The sequence below is a fragment of the Phacochoerus africanus genome, chromosome 1 (genome assembly GCF_016906955.1).
Source record: "Phacochoerus africanus isolate WHEZ1 chromosome 1, ROS_Pafr_v1, whole genome shotgun sequence".
In the NCBI taxonomy this organism is placed as follows: domain Eukaryota; kingdom Metazoa; phylum Chordata; class Mammalia; order Artiodactyla; family Suidae; genus Phacochoerus; species Phacochoerus africanus.
The window spans coordinates 42343883-42367909 of NC_062544.1; the positions used below are offsets into that span (position 1 = coordinate 42343883).

Genomic DNA, 24027 nt, shown 5'->3' on the forward strand with positions numbered 1-24027 from the left:
GTTGCTGTGGCTATGGTGTAGGCCGGCAGCTACAGCTCCAGTTAGACCCCTAGCCTGGGAACCTCCACATGCTGCTGGTGCAGCCCTAGAAAAAGAAAATAAATAAAAAATAAAAAATAAATAACCAACCAATGGATCACTGAAGAAATCAAGGAGGAAATCCAAAGATACTTAGGGACAAAGGACAATGAAGACATGACAATCCAAAACCTATGGGACACAGCAAAAGCAGTTCTGAGATGGAAGTTTATAGCAATATACAAGTTTGTCTCAGGAAAAAAGAAAAATCTCAAATAACCTAAACTTACACAAAGCATCTAGAGAAGGAAGAACAGACTGAGGCCAAAATTAGAAGGAAAGAAATTATAAAGATCAGAGCAGAAATAAATGAAATAGAAACAAAGAAAACAATAGAGAAGATCAATAAAACCAAAAGTTAGTTCTTTAAAAACATCAACAAAATTGATAAATCTTTAGCCAGACTCATTATGAAAAAAAGGAGAGGGCTCAAATCAATAAAATTAGAAATGAAAAAGGAGACCTTACAACTGACATCACAGAAATACAAGGGATCACAAGAGACTATTATCAGCAACTACATGCCAATAAAATGGACAACCTAGAAGAAATGGACAAATTCTTATAAAGGTACAACCTTCCAAAACGGAACCAAGAAGAAATAGAAAAATATGAATAGACCGATCATAAGTACTGACATTGAAAATGTGATTTAAAACTTCCAAAAAAAAGGTCCTGGACCTGGTGATTTCACAGGAGAATACTATCAAACATTCAGAGAATAAAAATTAACACCTATTCTGCTGAAACTATTTCAGAAAATTGCAGAGGAAGGAACACTCTCAAGCTCATTCTATGAGGCCAGCATCACCCTGAAACCCAAACCAAAGGTAGTACACACAAAAAAATTAAAAGCCAATATCACTAATGAACATAGATGCAAAAGTCCTCAAAATATTAGCAAACCACCAAATCCAACTAATTATTAAAAATATTATGAACCATGATCAAATGCTATTTATCCCAGAGATACAAGGATTCTTCAATACCCACAAATCAACAAACTTTAGAATAAAAACAGGATAATTTCAATAGATGCAGAAAAAACTTTTGACAAAATTCAATGCTCATTTCTGATAAAAACCCTCAAGAAAGTGGGTACAGAGGGAACCTATCTCAAAATAATAAAGACCATATATGACAAACCCACAACTAATATCATTCTCAATGGTGAAAAACTGAAAGCATTTCTGCTAAGATTAGAAAGGAGACAATGATGTCCACTTTTGCTGTTACTCAATGTAGCTTTGGAAGTCCTAGCAATGGCAATCAGAGAAGAAAAATAAATAAAAGGAATCCAAATTGGAAAAGAAGTAAAACTATCATTGTTTGCAGAGGACATGATACTATACCTGGAAAATTCTAAAGACACTACTAGAAATGTGTTAGACTTAATCAATGAATTTGGTAAATTTGCAAGATACAAAATTAATACACAGAAATCAATTGCATTTCTATATACTAACTAATGAAAGATCAAAAAGTGAAGTTGGGAAACAATCCCATTTACCATTGCATCAAAAAGAATAAAATACCTAGGAAAACCTACCTAAAGAGACCAAAGACCTGTACTCTTAAAACTATAAGATGCTGATGAAAGAAATCAAAGATGACATAAACAGCTAGAAAGATACACCATGCTTTTGGATTGGAAGAATCAACACTGTTGAAATGACTGTACTACCCAAGGCAATCTACAGATTCAATGCAATCCCTATCAAAGTACCAATGGCAGTCTTGACAGAACTAAAACAAATATTTTAAAATTTGTATGGAAATACTGAAGACCCAAATAGCCAAAGCAAACTGAAAAAGAGAAATGAAACTGGAGGATTCAGGCTTCCTGATTCAGACTATACTGCAGAGCCATGGTAATCAAAAAGGTATGGTACTATCACAAAGCAGAGATATAGATCAGTGGAAGATGGGATTGAAAGCTCAGAAATAAACCCAAGCACCTACGTCCAACTAATCTATGACAAAGGAGGCAAGAACATACAGCAGAGGACGGAAAATCTCTTCGATAAGTTGGGTTGAGAAAACTGGACAGCTACTTGTAAAAGAATGAAATCAGAACATTCTATAACACTATACACAAAAATAAAGTCAAATGGATTAAAGACCTAAATGTAAAGCCAGATAATATAAAACTCCTAGAAGAAAACAGGCATAATGCTCTTTGACATAAATTACAGCAACATCTTGTTTGATCCACCTCTTAGAAAAATGACAGTGAAATAAATAATAAACCAAGGGATCTAATTAAACTTAAAAGCTTTTACAAGCAAAGGAATCCATAAAAAATCACAAAGTCAACCCACAAAGTGGGAGAAAATCTTTGCAAATGAGGCAACCAACAAGGGCTTAATCTCCAAAATATACAAACAATTTAGAAAACATAACAACAAAACAACCCAATCGAAAAGTGAGAAGACCTAAATAGACATTTCTTCAAAGAAGACATACAGATGGCCAATAGGCACATGAAAAGATGCTCAACTTCACAAATGGAAATCATAACTACCATGAGGTTCTGCCTCACATTGGTCAGAATGGTCATCATTAGTAAGTCTACAAATAAATGCTGGAGAGGGTGGAGAGAAAAAGGAACCCTCCTACACTGTTAGTGGGAATGTAGATTAGAAAACAGTATAGAGGTTCCTCAAAAAACTAAATATAGAACTACCATATATGATCCAGCAAGCCCACTCCTGGGCATATAGCTGGACAAAACTCTAATTCAAAAAAGAGTACATGAACCCTTATGTTCACTGCAGCACTATTCACAATAGTTAAGACATGGAAATAACCTAAATATCCCTCAACAGACGAGTGGATTAGGAAGAAGTGGTACATATACATAATGGAATACTACTCAGCCATAAAAACACAATAATGCCATTTTCAGCAACATGGATAGAACTAGAGGTTATCACAGTGAAGTAAGAAAGAAATACAAATACCATATGATATTACTTACACAGAGTATCTAAAATAAGGCACAAATGAACCTAACTACAAAACAGAAACAGACTGACAGATGTAAAGAACACACTTGTGGTTGCCAGGGGGGCAGGGGGAGGGGGGAGTGGGATGGCCTGGCTGTTTGGAGTTGGTAGATGCAAACTCTTCTATTTAGAATGCATAAGCAATGATGTCCTACTCTATAGCACAGGGAACTATATCCAATCTCTTGGGATAGAATAGGATGGAAGATAATATGAGAAAAAAATGTATATATATGTATGACTACATCACTTTGCTGTATAGAAAAAACTGGCACAACACTGTAAATTAACTATATTTTAATAAAAAACCAATAAAATACTTAGGAATAAATTTAACCCAGGAAGTGAAAGATCTGTATAAGGCTGCAAGAAAAATAAAACACTTTGTTGACACAGATTGAAGAAGACATAAACAAATGGCAAGACATCACTGGCCATGAATTAGAAGAATTAATTTATTAAAATCTCTGTAACATCCAAATTCATTCAGAGATTTAATGCAATCCCTATCAAAATACCAAGGACATTCTTCACAGAAATAGAAAAAATAATTCTAAAATTTGTATGGAACCATGAAAGACCCCCAAGTAGTCAAAGCAATACTGAGGAAAAAGAAAAAAGTTAGAAGTAGCACTCTTCAAACTATGCTACAAAGCTATAGTAATAAAAAATAGTATAGATTCATAGATCAATGGAACAGAATTAGAGAGCAGAACATTAAATCCCTGCTCATAAGATCAACTTGTATTCAACAAAGGAGCCAAGAGCATCCAATAAAGAAATACAGTTCCCAACAAACAGTGTTGGGAGAACTAGATGAATCCATACAGAAAAATGAAATTAAACCCCAATCTCATCCTGCTCACAAAAGTCAAATCTAAATGAATCAAAGACATAAAATAATACCTCCTACTAAAAAACTCCTAGAGGGAAACATTGGGAAGAACTTCCTCAACACTGGTCTTGGCAATGATTTTTTTTTTTTTTTAGCTATGACACCAAAATCATCAACAACAAAAACAAAAATCAACAAATAGGATTATATCAAAATTAAAAGCTTTTGCACAGCAAAGAAATAACTAACAAAATGCAAAGACAAAATACAAAATGGGAGAAAAATTTTGCAAACCATTTATCAGGAGAAGGGGTTAATATTCAAAATACATAAAGATATTTTATAACTAAAAATCAATAAACAAAAAAGCTGATTAAAAGTTGGACAGAGGATCTGAGTATACAAGCTGATTAAAAATTGGACAGCGGATCTGAGTATACAAGCTGATTAAAAATTGGACAGAGGATCTGAGTATACATTTTTCCAAAGACATACAGATGGCCAACAGGTAGATGAAAAAGATGCTTAACATCACTAATCATCAGTGAAATGTAAATAACTGCAACCACAATGAGATGTCACCTCACACTCGTTAGAAGGGCTATTATAAAAAAGACAAGGATTAACAGTGTTGCTGAAGTTATGAAGAAAAGGGAATCCTTGCTCACTGTTTCTGGGAATGTAAATTGGGATAGCCATGCAGAAAATATTACAGATGTTCCTCAAATAATTAAAAACAGAGCTACCGCATGATCTAGTAATTCCATGTTTGGGCATTTATCCAATAAAAACAAAAAAACTCAAAAAGATAGAGGCACCCTTATGGTCACTGTATCATTATTTACAATAGCCAAGATATGGAAACAATCTAAATGTCCATCATAGGATGAATGGATAAACACATGCACACATAGTGGAATATTTTTCAGCCATAAAAGAAGGAAATCTTGCCATTTATGACAATATGGATGAACCTTGAGGGAAATCAGACAGAGAAAGATAAATAATGTATGGTCACTTTTATGTAGACTCTCCAAAAAAGGAAGCAAACAAAAAGATAAAAACTAACATCCACTTTAGCTTGTAGATATGGAAAACAGGGGGTTGGTCAGAGGCGGGGGCGAGGGGGAGGTGGGAAAGCTGGGCAAAATGGATAAAAAGAGTCAAAGGTACTAATATCCAGTTATAAAATAAATAAATCATTGAGATGTACAGTACAATAGTTAATAATACTATACTGCAAATTCGGAAGTTGCTAAGAGAATAAATCTTAAGTTCTCACACAAGAAAAGCAAATGTTGTAATTATGTATGCTGATGGATGTTAGATGTACTGTGGTGATTATTTTGCAATACATACAAATACTGAATCATTATGATATATACCTGAAACATGTTATATGTAAACTATACTTCAATAAGAAATTTTTAAAATACTGTTGGCTGGCTCCCACCAGAGGGATTCCAGTTTAATTGGCCTGATGCGCAGCTTGAGCACTGGCATTTTTGAGAACCCCTTCTCTAAATCCAATCTTCCTTCTAGGATTTTTTTCTTCTCTCTCTGTCTTGGTCCTGCCTGATTTGAATTTTCTGAGAAAGAAGTGAGATCTCCTTAATGTTTTGAGGGCTACCTGTGACTTCTGAGTGAGTTCACCTGTGTTATTCTTAGTTTTGGCGCAGTCTCAGATGGCTCTTAGTGCAACAACAACAACAAAGAGACAACAGCTTATTCCACAATACCTTAATTTTTCATTATTTAAGAGGGAACTACCTTAAGGAGTCCTCCTTACATATTCCATAAAATGATGCTCCAAAGGTACCAAGAAAGTGCTGTGTGATTCAGTGGTAATAGTCTCAGTGTAATTTTTAAGCCCAATAGAGTGAAGCATCAAGGAATTCTAAATGTAGAAGATGCAAACTATTACATTTAGAATGGATCCAGGTCCTACTGTATAGTACAGGGAACTATATCCAGTTTCTTGGGCTATACTATGATGGAAAATAATATAAGAAAAGGAATATATGTATATGTATGAATGGGTCACTTTGCTCTACAGCAGAAATTGACACACCATTGTAAATTAACTATACTGTAATTTAAAAAATTTTAAAAAGGACAGATTGGATTAGGAAGATATGATATATACACACAGTGGAATACTACTCAGCCATAAGAAAGAACAAAATAATGCCATTTGCAGCAACATGGATGGAACTAGACTCTCATCCTGAGTGAAGTCACTAAGACAAATACCATATGATATCACTTATAACTGGAGTCTAATATACAGCACAAATGAACATTTCCACAGAAGAGAAACTCATGGACTTGGAGACTAGACTTGTGGTTACCAAGGGGGAGGGGGAGGAGGAGGAGGAGGAGGAGGGAGTGGGATGGATTGGGAGCTCGGGGTTAACAGATGCAGACTATTGCCTTTGGAATGGATTAGCAATGAGATCCTGCTGTGTAGCACTGGGAACTATGTCTAATCACTTATGATGGAGCATGATAATGTGAGAAAAAATGTATATGTGTATGTGTGACTGGGTCACATTGCTGTACAGTAGAAAATTGACAGAACACTGTAAACAAGTTATAATGGGGAAAATCATTATATATTTAAAAAAGGACAGAATTAAAAAAAAAAAGAATTTCCAAGTTTCTTACAAAGCACAGAATGAGTAGTTGAGGAGTTTTCTAATTTACTGATCGGAGGAGATTCCATAAAGCTGGGCACTTTTTGAAAAGAAATATTATGTACTTGGGCAAGAGTGCATTTGAGAGAATTTATCCTTAGCAATGATCTAGTTATTTTCTAGTATCTCACTGGCTCACTGAGGATTACTGGAAGGCTGTGAGGTCCATGAACAGAGTTTGAATAGGCTTCCCAGTTATAGAGACCCTAATTTCCTCCTGGATTGTAAAATAATAACTAAATTCAGTTAAGACTTAATCTGTACCTCATGGATGTGCCAGCAATACAAGAACTGAAGAGGAGCTAAGCAGTCAGGAGGGTGTGATCCTGCTACTGTAATTCTCTTCAATGGACAAATTAACAAAGAGCATCTGGCTGCTCAGGGTAAGACTACATGGCTCCAAAGTTCAGTGAAATGACTACCTTGTTGACCATGAAAGACCAGAGTGTTTACATTAAAAGACTCAAATTAGGAACAATTTGAGACAAATTAAAGAATCCTAGAATCTGGGAACCAGATTAAGCATCCATGAAGTCATTCAGTTTCAGCAGAAATCAGTAGCATGGGTGGTCATGATAACATGACAGTTATTTGCATGGAGAGTAACAGGGTATATGTATCTGTTACTTGTTGTCAAAGAAATATGAATGCAAATTAAAAACAAAATTATATCCTTACAAATTATTAAAAGTAATCACTTCCCTCCAGAAGCAAATTTAGTTTAAGTGCAATTTTTGCTTTTCTGACTATGTTTTTAGAAAACCTCAGAGTTTCTGCCTTTTCTCCTCATTCAGAGCTTGTAAAAATTGTTCAAGTGTTCTTTCTTCTACAATTTCAGGGCAATGCAAATCCCTTCTCCTTCATCAATTTCCTTGTTCTTACTTCCAGTTACATTATTTCTATTTTAGGAAAATTTGTATCTTTAACTATTCCTATTTTTCTAATTTAATATTTAATACATAGTTATATATTATATATAGTACATATCTATAGATCATTGCCATATTTTGCTATATTTGGCATTTTAGATAAAAACAAAAGCCCAGACATTCCTATATATTTTATAGGCACATGAACCTAGTAAATGTGAAAAACACACAAAAGAAGAATGATACCAGCTACAGGATACTGCTTCAGCTCTGTGGAGAGAGAGCACCAGGGTATAGAAGCAAAGATGGCAGAGTTCAAGAAGGAGGCCATGCCCAACAGGCCAAATGAAACAAAATAACCAGGAAAGGGAAGGTCAGAAAAATATGCATTGTCTGTAACAGTCTATCTCAGGCACCACCATGGTTGTTTCTGAAAGGTAATATTATCATTGTATTTCCAGGCACCTGATGTATCGTCAAAGTTTGGTGAACTAAACTGGATTATCAAGGGCAACTGCCATACAAGTATTTTAAAGACCAGCTACAGCTCAGTTCCATCAAGTACCCTCATTAAGATGAGCAAATGTTATATGGATATAACCGTCCACAACGGAGATAATCGTAACTAGATCAATAAGACTATTACTTTGAGTCATTTGCGAAGATGTGGCAATGATGTTTAAAAATCAGCGTCCAACCTTTGTGTGTATATGATGGTGTTCTAGACAATGGCATTTTACCAGTAACTTAAAAACAAAGCTAAGACCTTTAAAATCTTCAAGTTTAGATTGTGAGGATTTTTTTTTCTATAGTAAGGATCTCTCATGATCACTCATAGAAGCATATGTAGTCATGAGAAAAACAAACTATATTAAAGGAGGTAAATGACTCTCTAAGAACGCCCAAGTATTGGTTGCTATGACAACTGCTGGGGGTTATTGAATAGAGGACAAAAATCAATTAGAAATCACCAGAAGAACGTGTATGGGAACATAAAACATCTCTGCCTCACAATTTCAGGAATTTTCCTACATCTATGTACCACATGAAAAAGGTTTGTGTTTATGTCAGTCAGTGGAGTTCTAAGGAAAGTCACCCTCTTGATCCCTGCATTGTAATACCCCCTTCCATAACTTGACCTTTTCAACACCCACGTAATTTATTACAGTGGTAAAAAATGTAGCCAGTTACCTGGCTCTTTTGTACCACTGTCACTAAATTCTTGGCTCCCATCGATTTTTCTTTGAGCCAAACAATTTTTAAGCTTATATATAGAAGTCAGTTCTATCTGTGTAGCAGTTTCTTCCCCCCATTCCAACGTGGCGTGTGCCTGACTAAAGAAAATACAGGGAGGGAAGAGACAGTCTCAGGAAGCCCCCCTGTAACCCTCTCCCAGATGATTTCCTTTCTCTCTTGTCTTGGGAAACAATTCTCCATTCCTAACTTCCCAAGGAGCTAAAAGGACCAAGGAAAGATTGCCAAGTTTTTTAGAATTTTTGGGGAGAAAAGACTGTTAAACTGATAGAATGGGGAGAGGCCCTATGAACAAGATGATAACAGCTCAAAAGCAGCTTCAGGGAGACCAGACATCAGCTGTATGACCTTCTCATGGGTGGCTGCAAGAACTATGGGAGGGGTCTTGTGGTCACTGGGTGATAGCCGTTGGTCTAATGAGCTCACTAATCTCATAGGGAAATGGTCCAACTTGTGCATAGTTCATTTATGAGATGACCAAGTGACAGAGTGACCCATGGACAGGCTCTCTGCTTCCCTAATCTGTGCTGCACACTCCAGCAGATCAATCCCAAAGGATCCCCTTCAGAGAAAATTGTAGTGGGCTGAGGCACATTATTGGATCTTCAGATTCATTTAGTGAGTGAAACCACTATTAAAAGAAAAATGGAAGAGAACAGGATAGAAAAGAGACTAGGATCAGAACAAATCTTGTCTAATAAGGGTGAGTGTGTTTTGTGAAATTTTTGTTTCATTCTCTTTCTGTCAATGTCTGAATGCGCTGGGTTGCTAGAATGAATGCATCTCTTACTGTAGGTCCTGGCCAAAAAGGTTAGAAAGGCAGACTCACCCCTGCTAAGAGTCCTTTGATGTTCTGTATAGGAAAGAAAGGAAGAAAAGAAAGAAGAGAAAGGAAGGAAGGAAAGATGGAAGGAAGGGAGAGAGAGAGAAAAATAAAATAATTCCAGCTCCTTTGCTCTCAGGATGGAATTGTTTCCCAATTCCACTCTACTTCCCCAACACTATGCTAGGTTACAACTTTTCTACTCACTCTCCTCTCAATGTTCCTCTCGATGTTCTTGCTCTACTGTGCCCCTTTATTCATGATGCTACTTGTTCTCTTCATGGCTTGTGTACTCTACTCTCCTTTAGGGACCATTCAAGACTTAACCTTGCCATTTAACCCATATGATCACTTGTTCCTCTCATCATTCACCTCTTTCTAGCCATTTTGCACATTCCCATACATTTTCTCTCCAGGTGCCCCTCTGCATTGCCTTCATCTGCCTGCTGTCCCACTCCACTCACACACCGCCTTCTGACACCTCTCTCCTTTTGTCGGCCTTCCTCCCTCTGTTGCTTTCCTCTTGGCATCTGCCTCCTAGCTTATCATCTCACTATCTCGTTTTTGTTGTCATCCTGTTATTTCTGCTTTCTTGTGTATATTTTTGGTCTCCCCACTTGATTGAAAGCTACTTGAGCCCAGGGACTGTGGATCACAATTTTTTTGCATCCCTTTGATGTCTGGCACTGTGCAGAATATCTAACAGGTGCTCAGTAAAAAGGTCTTGAATTAATTAATTGACTCCCTCCCTCGATACCAACTCTCTACCCCACTCACTCCAGCATTTTTCTCTCAAGATGCAATGTTTTGTGTTCAGAATGGCTTTGCCATTTCCAAAGCTCTTCCATATCTATCTCTTATCTCATTTGATCTTATCCATAAGGACTTGGTAAAGTAGGCACCGGTTATGGTACTCATTCTTAAGAGATGAGGAGATTATGTCTCAAAGAGGTATGTAAAAGTAATGGGCATTGCCAGTGGTATCTCTAGAACTAGAATCTATAATATGACTTATTTTGTGCCTATTATCCACCCTCCTCCAATGGAAACTTGAAAACAACAGTCACACAATATAACACAGTGCTCACTTAGGGCAAAATGTTGTGTATAGAGAAAAGAAACAGCAAGCAAGGCATATGGTATATTTCTTATGGAATGAGAATTTGAACACCTTGTACTAGATCCAAATGCTGGCTGTCTATTTTGCTTTTGTAATTGTGCTTGAATTCTAAGGATGCCACAGAAAGTGGGAGGAAATCCACTTAATACTTACAGAGGATGAGTTGGTTTCCACTATCACATTGACAGTCTTTTCATTAAATCCATTCTAGCAATTAGCTGGGACTCCATACAGTCTTACAAGTAATTACCAAGCTCGCTTGCTCTCTCTCTCTCCCCCTCCCTCCCCCTGCCATTAATTTGTTTGTTTCTTACCAAGCTGTTCTCCTAAATGTTGGCCTCGCTCGGTTGAAATGACCCGCTCATCTTCCATGTCACATTTGTTCCCCACCAGGATGACTTGGGCATTATCCCATGAGTATGTTTTGATTTGAGTTGACCTAAAAGAAAAAGAGGAGGCAAAAAAAAAATGATCAGAGGAAAGTGCAACAGCATGAAGTGAAAGAGAAGAAATACATCCCACAGATGACGATAATAGCAAAAAATGAAGCCCAAATGTCTGACATTTAGAATTAATTAGTTTAGCATAATTCTACCCTTCAGACACTCATCAGGAATTGCATGAGTCAAAAATCAGGGGAACAGTGATGTTGTATTAAGAATTATCTTGTATTTGATGAGATTAATATTACTATTGCTTCTCCCTCTCCCCTTCCACTCCACCTTTATAGCTGGAGTGTCTAACCATCCTAGCTTGTCCAAGACAGTCCCAGTTCTAGCAGTACAAGTTCCATGTCCCAGGAAACTCCTCGGTTCTGAGTTACTTGGTCACTATAAGTAGCCCATCACACAAAAACATCATTTTACCATATTACAGCCATAACTTAAAGAGCTAAGACAATTAGCTTAGGAAATCTTGGGGTAATGATATTTTAAAGAAATGAATTATAAGAATATACTTATGTTTTGCATTATTAAGAGAAAAATGCCAGGTTAATATAAAAACCTGGAGTTCCCATTGTGGTGCAGTTCTCATGGTGGTGCAGTAGAAATGAATCCGACTAGCATCCATGAGGATATGGGTTCAATCCCTGGCCTTGTTCGGTGAGTTAAGGATCTAGCATTGCTGTGGCTGTCATGTAGGCTGGCAGCTTTAGTCCAATTCAACCCCTACCTTGGGAATTTCCATATGCCACAGGTGCAGCCCTAAAAAGCAAAACACACACACACACACACGCACACATTATATATACTATATATATAAACTACTATATATATAAACTACTATATATATAAACTGCAATATGACAAGTTGGTATTTCAATTTACCATACACAGGACATCTAGATTTCAGAAAAAGCTTCCTGTATGGGCCATGATGCACATAAAACCAAGTTTTGATTTAGAAACCATATGCTAATTATAATAGTTAATATTTGTAAGGGTTGTTCTAAACGCATATGTTAACTTACTCAGTTTAACTAGGAGGGATTATCATTATCATCCCCATCTTATGGTTGAAGGAAATGAGGCATAGAGCGGTTACACAATTTGCCCCAAATGACTCAGCTAGTAAAGCACTCGATCTGGAAATCAAACCCAGGCAGTAGAGCTCTCAAGGCTGTGTTCTTAAAAACACATGTCCGTACTACTCATTCAAAGTTTGAGAAGTGATCTTCTGGTGTGTTTGTTGTCGTTTTGGGAGAGGAAGGAAGCCATTTCTTTAAACCTCCCTTTATATCGGCCTTGTTCTTATTTGAGGACAATAATCCAGTATAAGCAGAAAAGACATATTGCCCAGTGGGCCGTTAAGGGAGAGAGATGGAAAAGCTAAACAAGTGATGGAAGTTTAGAGGAAGGGATTTGTAAAGTGTCAACAAGAGACACTTGGCCTGTTCTTACTAGCAAGTGTCAAATCTTAAAGATTTTTAAATAGAAAAGAGCGACAAGCTGTTCTCCACTAGAAGAGAGAGAATGAAAGCAAACAGCTTTAAACAGCAGCAAGAGAGAGCTTTCAATGAGATGGAATCACTCTCCCTCCTTAGAAGAAAGGAGAGAGCAAAGAGGCAGATAGGGTCTTATTTCAAAGTGTTTCCCTGAACCAAGAGCAAGTTTCCAACTGAGATTATAATATCTGGTGAAATATACCTTTGGTTCCATGTGAGCATATCAAGGTGTAGCCTATTTTATCAGAAAAATCTGGAGACATGACCTTTCTGCCTCAGACACTTAAGTTAATATATTCCCTCTGATAACAATGAGATTCAACATGTATCCATAAACCGGGAAAATAAAGGCAGGCATTCAGTGTCTACACTTTTCACGTACTTCATTTTATGTGTAGGGTAAATGAAAGATGATGAATTCAGAGTGAATTAAAGTGTAAAAATATTCTATACCTGAGACACCTTAAATCTCAAGTGCTAACATTAGTTTTACAAAAGAAATTCCAGAAGATCTTTCAAAGGAACTCAAATCTAATCAAATTTCCTTAGCTAATTTAAAAAAATTATCCCTTTTCTCCTACAGGTCTTGTCAGCCAAGGAGAGGCCCTGGGTCGAGAGCCCCTTGGTTAATGGAGAAAGTTCTTGTCCTGGCACATCGCTAGAAATCAAATACTCAGAATGAGGTTGGAGAGACAGGAGTCACAGGAGAGTGCCATCCTGTGTAAGGAGGGGTTGGTGCTAGTAAGTAAATGGCATAGCTTACTGAATTTACAACGGACAAGGCTTGCCTGAAAAACTTCTGTCCTAGGCAAACTCATCCTGCTGCACCTCTGATTGCATAAAGTTAACCTGGGGTAGGGTGCACCTTTGCAACGGTAAAGAAGAAACAACTTAGATAACTGATGTGTACTAACCAAGCTGATGGAACGCTTGCTTCTGCCATTAAACATGGCCTGAGTTGCTCAGTTCTGCTAACATAATAACCCATGGCGTTATTATGGGAGGCCAAAGTGATAGGCAATATATCTATGCATGCACAACATTCCCTATTTATGTTATATATTATACATTATATATAAATAACATATAAGATTATATATAATACATAGATATAAAATTTAGGGGGCCATGATTCCATCAGAACTATCTTCCTTTCCATTTCTTTTTTTTTTTGGCTGAGCCCATGGCATATGGAAGTTCCCAGGTTCCTGGGCCAGGGATTGAATCCAAGCTGCAACTGTGACCTATCCTACAGCTGCAGCAATGTCATATCCTTAACCCACTGCACTGAGCTGAGGTCTGAACCCTAAACTTGTGCCTCATCAGCAACCTGAACTACTTCAGAGATAGCTCCTTAATCCAGATACTTAACCCACTGCACCACAGTGGGAACACCTCTTTTTGTTCATATGTAAGAAATATTTTTCTATAACCTCCTCAGTGTTCTAAATGCCAAGGAAATAATATAAAATGAATATTTTCTACAATTACCAGGGAACTATAAAGAATCATTATCTTAAAAGCTTAAAGGGCCATTAGAGACCATTTCTCTTTTTAGTCAAATAAGAATTGTGGTCTGGGGCATTTAAATTGAAGCAAAAAAAAAAGAAAAAGAAAAAGAAAGATTAATTTGCCGTTAGAGTTGGTTAATCAAATAAGATTTGTTATTGACTACTCTGAACTTTCTGATGATGTCCACAGAGTAGCTTTAGGCAAAGCCCAATCACCAGCTCCTGGGCATCAGAACCAGGCTGACTGACTGATGAGTTACCACACATCATAGGCTCTAAAATGCCACCGGTTATAAGATGAAAATTCTTTTATGAATGGACAAGAACAAAAAGTGGCCAATGAAACTATGATGCGACACTTTAATGATACTCTTGCTAGATACACTTGTCAGTCACATCAGCTTCTTGTTAGTTTGAAACTTTTTTTCATGTATTCTGAGTGATTTAGCATTTCTTTTCTGCTTTCAGCTCCTTTATACATGATGCTTTGTACAGGACAGATAATCATTCCATAACTCTTTCAATAATAAAAGTCAACATACACTTCTAAGCTTGTGGGTATCTTCCCTTAAATCCTATAGAGCGGGACTTCCTGTTGCTTTGCAGTAATATATGAAATGATGCTAATATCAAACTGCGATCCTTTTCTGCATATATAGTATCTTTCTACCCACGTCCTAACCATTCTACCACTTAGTTGAGGTAATGACAATATTTGCAGCTATGATCAAGAACAGGTGGTGGAATCCATTTTTTCTACAGCTGCACAGTGATTATAATAAGCCATTGAATATAAGACATCTCAATTTTAGAGATGTTAAAATATGAACAGTTGTGCAACTTAGATTCTGTAAAATGCTATTGTTTTCTTGGTATTTCTTTCGTGGATGAAGATCTAGGTTGAAATCAGCGCTCAGGTTTTCCCCTTAGCTCAGGAAAACATGGACATGAGAAATATAAACCCTACAAATTGAGACCAATCCAGAGTTGCATATATTTCATCCAGAGTGTAATATGGATTAAAGTCAAGAATGTTGGGATGACATACAATTTCTATCCCTTCCAACTCAGAATTTGTTCAGCTTGTTTAAAAAAAAAAAGTGTGAGCAAACACTGAGTGAATATTGGAAAGTCCTTCTGTATTCTTCAGCCTCAGCATCCCCATCTGTAAAGTGAGGCCACCACATTCTATATTTAATCTCTAGGGCTTGTGTAGGACAGATGTGGTTTTAGGTAGTGTCATGCTCTACTTTCTAAGTTGCGAACATCTTTTTACAAATGCAACACATTATTAGCCTCAGCTTGGGCAACCAGCTGTTCCTCTTCCAAATCCAGCTCCACTCATCCTTTAACTCCTATAATCTAAAGAAAATTTAATTTTTAACTGAAGAACATCAAAATTTATCTCTGGTTCATATTTCTAGGCTAAGGTCCTACACAGATAAATTTCTAACTGGAAGTAAATGGCTTTCCTTTGCTATGTCTATTAGGAGTATGGCATACGTTTATTAAATAAATTCTCCTTTACTAAGACATTTCTATCTACATGCTTTTGCAGTTATTTGCTATATTTTGTAAAGTTTCTTATTTGTGAATGAATTTTTATCACCTTGTTAGGGACTGTCTTATTTCTTTGTCTGTTAGAGAGACATATTTAAAGAAGGTAGCTGTCACCAAATAATATACATGTGAAAAGATGATTTATTTCTGAATCACTGCAAAAGATCCTTTGGGACTTACTGTTAATCTCAACAAGATTAATGGACTCAGAAGCAATACACCGGTCACCATGGTTACTGTAGGAATGACAATTAACTCAGATCTTACCACTACCAGATCATGGTTACCAAAAAAAAAAAAAAAAAACTGTTATTTGTTTTATAGTTAAAAACAAAAATAAAACAACCCCCTCTATATTTATGTATTTTCTATGTATTTATATTTTTTCTCTATTAATATTTATGAAGAGAGGGGGATTTTGTTTTTGTTTTGTTTTTTATATTATGAAGAGGGAGATGAAGAGTTTTTCATATTTTACCCATAAATGACTGAACTCTGCACAGAATAAAATAATTTTAGTTTGAAGAGCTGTAAACAAACAAAATTCCTACAATAACTTTATTCGTCTTCCCTTCTGGGTGTAGAAATAATTTCCTATGAATTCAACCTGTTTCATAGAGAAGAGGATCTTTTTAGTCATAATGTTCTGAAAAACAGTCCACAAAATCAACCTCAGTAACCTCAAAAAGCAGTTTTTTCTTGGGGTCTGATCTGGGCTATCCACAGGAAAAATGAGATGTCAGAGAGTTTTCCCTATGCAGGGAATCTCAGAAACAGCTTAATAGCACTTCTTTTCCTCCTTCTGGAAGCTCAAATTTCTCCTATTCTCCTCACCATTCAGGAGCCTTGGCTTTTAGCATCTCAGCAGACTTGGAATTAAGGAAGTTTCTCAACCTGCTACTGCTCATCTCAAAGGATTGGCTCTTCTGATACTTTTCCATTAACTTAATCATGTATTTATCCAATTTTTTTCCTCAACCCTTAGAGAGCATTTAAAAAGCATTTCCAGGAGTTCCCGTCGTGGCGCAGTGGTTAACGAATCCGACTAGGAACCATGAGGTTGCGGGTTCGGTCCCTGCTCTTGCTCAGTGGGTTAAGGATCCGGCGTTGCCGTGAGCTGTGGTGTAGGTTGCAGACGCGGCTCGGATCCCGCGCTGCTGTGGCTCTGGTGTAGGCCGGTGGCTACAGCTCCGATTCAACCCCTAGCCTGGGAACCTCCATGCCGAGGGAGCGGCCCAAGAAATAGCAACGACAACAACAATAACAACAACAAAAGACAAAAAAATAAAATAAAATAAAAAAATAAAAAGCATTTCCACTTAAAACAATTAAATCAGAACCTCTAGGTACATCATCATACGTGCCAAAAATAATATCTCCAGGTGATTTATGTGTATGAGTCTCCCCGCAGCTTTTTTAATTTTTAAATAATCTGTTTCTTTACTTCCCATCTAACATCCAAAGTGCTTGCAGGTGGTTCAGAGATTACATACAAAATAAAAGATATATACGAAATAATTTTTAAAATGAATGGGTAGTATGGAAACAAAAGTAGGAACATAATAAAAAGCAACCATAACTACTAAAAGTACTTTAGGAGTTCCTAAAGTACTTCCTAACAGGTAGTTTAGGAAGTTGAGGAGCTAGGCTTTGCATATTTGCATTAATTCATTTAATAAGGGAGCTAAAAAAAGAAAATTTTTCTTTTTCTTTCTTTTTTTTTTTTTTTTTGCTTTTTAGGGCCACACCCATGGCATATGGAGGTTCCCAGGCTAGGGGTCTAATTGGAGCTACAGCTGCTGGCCTATGCCAGAGCCACAGCAACGCAGGATCTGAGCCACATCTGCAATCTACACCACAGCTCACGCCAACGCCAGATCCTTAACCCACTGAGCGAGGCCAGGGATCAAACCTGCAACCTCATGGTTCCTAGTCAGATTCATTTCTGCTGCACCACAATGGGAACTCCAAAAAAAAAGGGAATGTTAAAAAATGTATCCTCAAATAAATGTTCTTCAATCCTTAATATCTTTTATTACTTAAAGAGATCGGTTAATAGTTTTCGGTAAAATTGCTACATTCTCATTAAAAATTCTAATTAGAGAAAAAGCTAAAGCAAAGAATAAAAATTATCAGAATTCTCAGTAACCCTCAAAAACCGCCACTAACATCTTGGTGAACCTACCTAGAGTATACTGTACTACTGACCTCACTGAGTCATCACCTTCCTGTAGGTGGATTATATGTCCCTGCCCTCCTGGCTTGGGACTGAGCCAAGGGAATTGCTTTGACCAATGGAATACAAGGTGATTTGATGTAAGCCTCTGGTGAGCAAGAGGCAGCAGAGGCACTGTGTGTTTCATCAGCCCTCTTCCATTCTTGCTCATCATCAGGGAAAGAGCACATCCCAGACAGGAGCCTCCCTGCTGTCCTGTCCCAGGAATGAGAAGCCAGGAGGAGCCCAGATGAGTGCCACAGGGTCAGCAAATCTCAGCCAAACCTGTAAGAGCCCAGTTTAATATAACACCCTTCCTATAGTTTGACACTCCCTTCTAACGTCATCTCTTGCTGCCCTCTCTCCTCCCAATTCAGGAGGAACATTAATATTAATATGACCCATTATATTTTTAATATTAGTATACCCTTATTAATTTCTTTTAATTTCTCAAACATGCTACATTCTTCAACAAGTCACAACTATCACTTGGGCGACTTGGTTTTGAGAGGCCTAAAACCAAAAAACCATGAGGGCCCAATTTAAGGGGAAAAATGAAAATTAGAAATACAGAATTAGGTCCAGAGCAATCTGTAGCAGATGCTGTTTGTATTCTGCCCATATCCCCCAGGTCTTGGCACTTCTGTGCTGGTTGGCTAACTTCCAAGGACCAGTATCTGCAGCATTTTGCTTTAAAGTCTTCTCTAAAGCAATGGAAGGCCATTATGCCCATCAAGAAAGATCAAATGTAATAATGAAATAGCATAGCCCAGGAGAGGACCTCAGCCAGTTACTCATGATGGTACAAATACTCTTTATTGGAGGCCTTTCCTTCCCAGCTCATTTTCCTACCCCCATGGCTGTTTCTCATACTTTCTGAAAAAAACTACTTGTATACAAATTCCTCTCTATGAGTTCGCTTCAGGAAGAACCACACTAAGACACATGGAAGGAGCTTGTCCAAGTAAAGGGCCTAAGGCTTCCTAGAACAGTTCTGGAGCTGGCAGTACTGACTTGAAAGTGCTGATTGTTACATATTAAGGACTTCTGGGGTTGGTTGTTAAACTGTCTTGACATTGACCATGAAGGGTGTATTTATACCATGGAGATTAGCAAATGCTACAAATCAGATTTTTCTCTTTTGCTTTTGTCTTTAAGAGTCTGATGACTAGTACATCATAGAATTTAAGCTTCATTTGTTTGGCAAGGAAGCCACCTGTTGCCATCACCTCTACGTCAGGCTCTCTTGTTCTCCTCCATCTGGTCCCAGTGCACATCCTCCTCTGGATTAGGTGCTCCTCATGCCGCCCGCCCCACGCCCTGTACCTCACTCACTAGGCCCTTCTTACTTGTCTGTATCTGAAACCGAGTGGGACCCTGAGGGGCTCCTGGGCACACAAGCCTTTCTCTGTCCGCCATTTCTTGTTTTTAAGGAATAAGCTTCTGCCTCCATGACCTTGTCTGAGTTCCAAAGGACGGTTGGAATGGATCCTAATCAGGGAAGGGAGGGGGTGCAGAGATAAGGGAGGAACAGTCACGAAACAATAGTACAGCCTTGGGGCAGGATCCTGGTTTCTCTTCAAGGAATAAAGGTAACAACAATCTTGAGCTCTTCTGCAGAATTGAAATACCCAACAAATGAAAGATGTTAATATTCTTACCAGGACCACCAGAATCAGTCCTAGGTCCACTAAACACCAACTTGGAAGAAGAATGAAAGCTTGCATCTACCCTGATCCTTATTTGTGGCCCTATTATCTACTCTCGAACTAAAAAACCACTTCCTATTCTCTCCCCAAAGAGAGCATTAGCCTGGTGTGGCCTCCTTTGACTGGCAAAGCAATAAAGCTATTTTTTTCTTCTTTGCCCAAATCTCTGTCTGTTTTTATTTGGCACCAGTGAACAGAGGCTGAGTTTTGGCAACATATCCCTCCTAGACCACAGATCCTGGGAGGACAGGGATCCCAGACTCTCTTTTCACCATTGTGTCTCTGCATTCAGGAAAGTACCTGACATATAGGAGTCTTTCAGACAGTAACTGTGCAATGAGTGATCAAATGGATGAGTAAATGATAGACTGAACATGGTAAAAAAATGCCTAAGAAGTTCAGTTAGTTCAGAAAAGAATTATAAAATAAAAACAGCACAGGAGGAGGGTCACCACTGTGTGCAGTGCTAGTGCCTCCCTGCTTCCCTTTCAGGAAGTGTTGCTGGTGGAGTGCTTCCATGGCCTTTGACACCCTGACCATGTCCTTGGTAGAGAAAAGCAAATGTTGGCCCCTCCATGGCCTGCCAAGCCCCTCTGTGTGTGGAGCTATTCATCCCAGCCCGCAGGACTCACTTTTTCCTTGCTGCTTCAGCACCAGTGGTCAGGATGAGGATATTCAAGGAGTAATTTAGCACCTCGACCTCATGGAAGAGAAGCTTTGGAAGGCCCTAGTCTAATTCCCTCGTTCTGCAGGTGACAAAACTAAGATTCAAGATGTAGAGTGGTATATTAATAAAGATGATGAACTTGCTTAGTGACTGATGTAGGTCAACATCCCGAGTCCCTGTGTCTATTCTTCCACAACATGCTGTCTGCCTCCAGGGGGAAGAAGAGTGACTGCATTGTACTGAATAGGGAAGTTGGTAAATAATTCTTACGCTAAATAGTTGACTGTCCTTTAAAAGTAAACAGTGTGGGTCAGGCATAATGAACCCAACTAATATCCCCGCTCAGTGGGTTAAGGATCCTGAGTTATGTGACCTGTGGTGTATGTCATAGATGCGGCTCAGATTTGGCTTACTGTGACTGTGGTGTAGGCCAGTAGCTACAGCTCTTAATTCGACCCCTAGCCTGGGAACTTCCATATGCCACGGGTACAGTCCCCAAAAGACCAAAAATAAATAAATAAATAGTATGTCTCCTGGGGAAACCCAAATGCCTCAAATCTCCATACACATGAGTGTCCTGAGCAAAACTGGGTGTGTCTGAAGGATCTCTTTGATCTGACTCTCTTCAGGAAGTCTGCTGATGAGAGCCAAGAGTGACCATTTATTTCAAGAACTCAAGAAGCAGTGGGTTTGGGAAACACCTTGGACCATGTCAGATTCTGCATTGTTCATCTAAGACCCATTTCCATCATGCCTCTGTTATAACTTCTAATCTCATTTTTATTTTTCCACAAGTCAAATTCTATTTTTTTAATCCATATGTGTGGTAGGAACAATTAGACATTTTTAAATGCAAGATAGAAAAACAACAGCTGGGTAGAGGAAGCATCACCCTCTAGAAAATAAAGAGAGGCCGCTTCAATGAGCAGAATGGAATTTGACACAGGAAAGGGGCAGCCGTTCCTAGGCTCTAGAATACCTAGGTTTTTCTGCCACAATTGGAAAGGCCAAAACCATTGTAACAAATATCCCTATCTATCTATCCATCCATCCATCTATCTATCTATTTTTTAGGGCTGTATCCATGGCATATGGAGGTTCCCAGGCTAGGGGTCGAATCGGAGCTACAGCTGCCAGCCTATGCCACAGCCACGCCAGATCTGAGCTGCATCTGTGACCTACACCACAGCTCACGGCAATGGCAGATCCTTAACCCACTGAATGTGGCCAGGGATCCAACCCACATCCCAGATACTAGCCAGGTTTGTTTCAGCTGAGCCATAATGGGAACTCCCAAATATCCTTTTCTTAAATTGGACAAGACTGCACTGATCCTGTGGGAATGAATGGTTTTTGCTAAGATTCTTGCTTCTTAGCTGAAGGGCAAGCTAAACTTAGAAAGTAGCATTGGCTCTACCCTCACTCAGATACTAAAGCCTTGTCCTTCCCTTTTACGGCCTGGGGGGCTCAGCAGATAAGAAGCTTTACACATATTGGACCAAAGCCTGAGCAATGAGGCATGAAAGACATTGAGAGGACTGAGAAATGCACTTCTCCTCCTGGGGGGGAGGCGGGGCTTCCAGGAGTGGGATGAGACCACGGGTCTATGGCTAGGGGAGCTGGGGAAAGGCAAGCTGGGGATTAAGAGATAAAGATGAGGAGAGGAGAAATGACCACCAAGCCCATCTGAAGCCCAGCTTGCAGGTTAGTGAAGCCTCAGTTCTAGGCAGGAAGATAGAACTGGATATAGTTATATCCTTTATTCCTCATGTGCTAGGCGACTCTTCTGAGATCTCATTGTCAGGAAAAAATTGTGGAAGACTTGGAAGAGGGCAAAAGAGATGCCTAGGAGTCTTGCCCAACACACCTTTCCAGGCCATCTCTTATTTTACACTGACTTTGAGCTATTTTCCAATTCTATAAATGGAAGAAAGTGGAAAATATTATAGATGAGTTCTTGCCAATACAAAATAGAAATGCAAATGATTTGTGTATGGTGGAATGGAACTGATCATTGCCCCATAAATATTTACCTATTTTACAACTACTGGTAAATGCATTCCTGTATGCCCTATTGCCACTATGCATTTTCACTGAATACTCCCTTAAGCTCTAGTAACACTTGCTGGTTTCATCATTAAGTGCTGGATTAAATAAGATCCTTGACATGTTATTTTATATTTGGATGAAAGTTGTGATTTTTACCTTATTTTAAAGAGAAATTAACCAAATAACTGATGGAAGGCAGGCACGTCTTGGGAATGATGGGCAACCTGTGCCTAGGAAAGGAATCACCACTGTGCCTGCAGTAGATACTCGACCATTCTGATGGGTTATTAGGTTTAATGACCACAGGATTCAGCATCAGTAGAGACCCAAGAGAGGCAGTGGTGAGAACATTCCCAGTCATGCTGAGTCAGACTAAATGCTTTAAATGTTCCCTAAAGTTAGCAAGGAACATCCTCTGAGATACGGAAGAACCTAGCCCTGGCTGTCCCACATGTGAAGTACTTGTCACTGTGGTGGTGTAATAATAATGATAATAATACATATAATATATAAACATAAGATAAAGTCATAATAATAAAACAATAACTTCATTTATTTAACTCTCTATATCAGGCAATGTACTAAGTGCTTTATATTTATCTCAATTCCTATAAAACTGTAAGGTAGACACTATTGTTTCCCCCATTTTGCAGAAGACGACATTGTAAAATGAACACCTATTGAGGGTAAGTTACCAGAAACCCTTAGCTAATATAATGCAATTGGAATACAAACCTTTCCACTGGAGTAAGAGCTCAAAGTCCTGGGTTCTAGTTTTCGTACCCAATTCTGAGAACTTAAAACTATTCTCTCAGCTTTCTTGCATCTCTGCCAAGTGGGGAGAACAAAGCCTACAATATTTTCATCAGATTTCCAAGGAGACCAATGAGAAAATGCCCATGAAAGAGTTTTGAAAACCACAGAGTGTTATATGAATGGAAAGGATTATTATTAGCAGCAAAGCAGTATTAATTATTCACATGACATTGGTATGTTATCTCCAAATCATTCTCTAAATAATCCTCATTGTGATTTCCTTAGCTGTTCTGTAACTGCTAATTAGAAAAGGTTAAAGTGGGAGAAAAACAAAACCAAAATATTAAACGATTAAATTTTAGCTTAACAAATGCGTTGCCAGGCCTTGCTTGAGGAGCTGGGGATACTAAGCAGTGAAGAAATATATGGGTTCTGCTCTCAGGGCACTGCAGGCTGGCCCCACACTGTGGTATTGCAAATATACTCTAGTCAGCAGGTGTATATTCAACTACTGAACACAAGACACCAGTGTCTACAACACAGGGAGCTGCCTTTTGAACCTTAGAGGGCAACAGAATCACTTGCAAGGGTTGCTGCTACCTTCTGAGTTCCACCTCCAGATTTTCTGACTTAGGAGGGCTGAGGCAGGGCCTGAGATTCTGCATTTCTAACAAGTGCTTAAGCGGTGCTGATGCTGCTGGATTTCCACCACACTTGGAGCAGCACTGTAGTGGAGGAGACAAAGAAGTAGGATTTGGCTCCTGTCTTCAGGCTGCTACAGTCACTAGAAAGAAAAAATGTCTGGTTCAAAGAGTTTTTGGTCAGATGGGCAGGGTAGGTGGGGGCCCTTCCAGTGGGAAGGCTGTGGTGATTGCTGCAGAAGCATGGGGGATGATGGAACAAGAAGGTGGTGAGGAGCAGGGGCTGTAACT

General features: G+C 38.5%; 1 protein-coding gene across 1 annotated transcript in view; it reads right to left on the reverse strand.

The window, feature by feature from the left end:
* Positions 1–24027, reverse strand: part of LOC125113740 (ras-related protein Rab-3C-like) — a 115671-nt gene that overhangs the window by 65322 nt on the left and 26322 nt on the right. The window contains exon 2 of the mRNA XM_047756650.1: positions 10998–11122. Within this exon, the coding sequence (XP_047612606.1) occupies positions 10998–11122 (125 nt within the window). The remainder of the gene's footprint in view (positions 1–10997; positions 11123–24027) is intronic.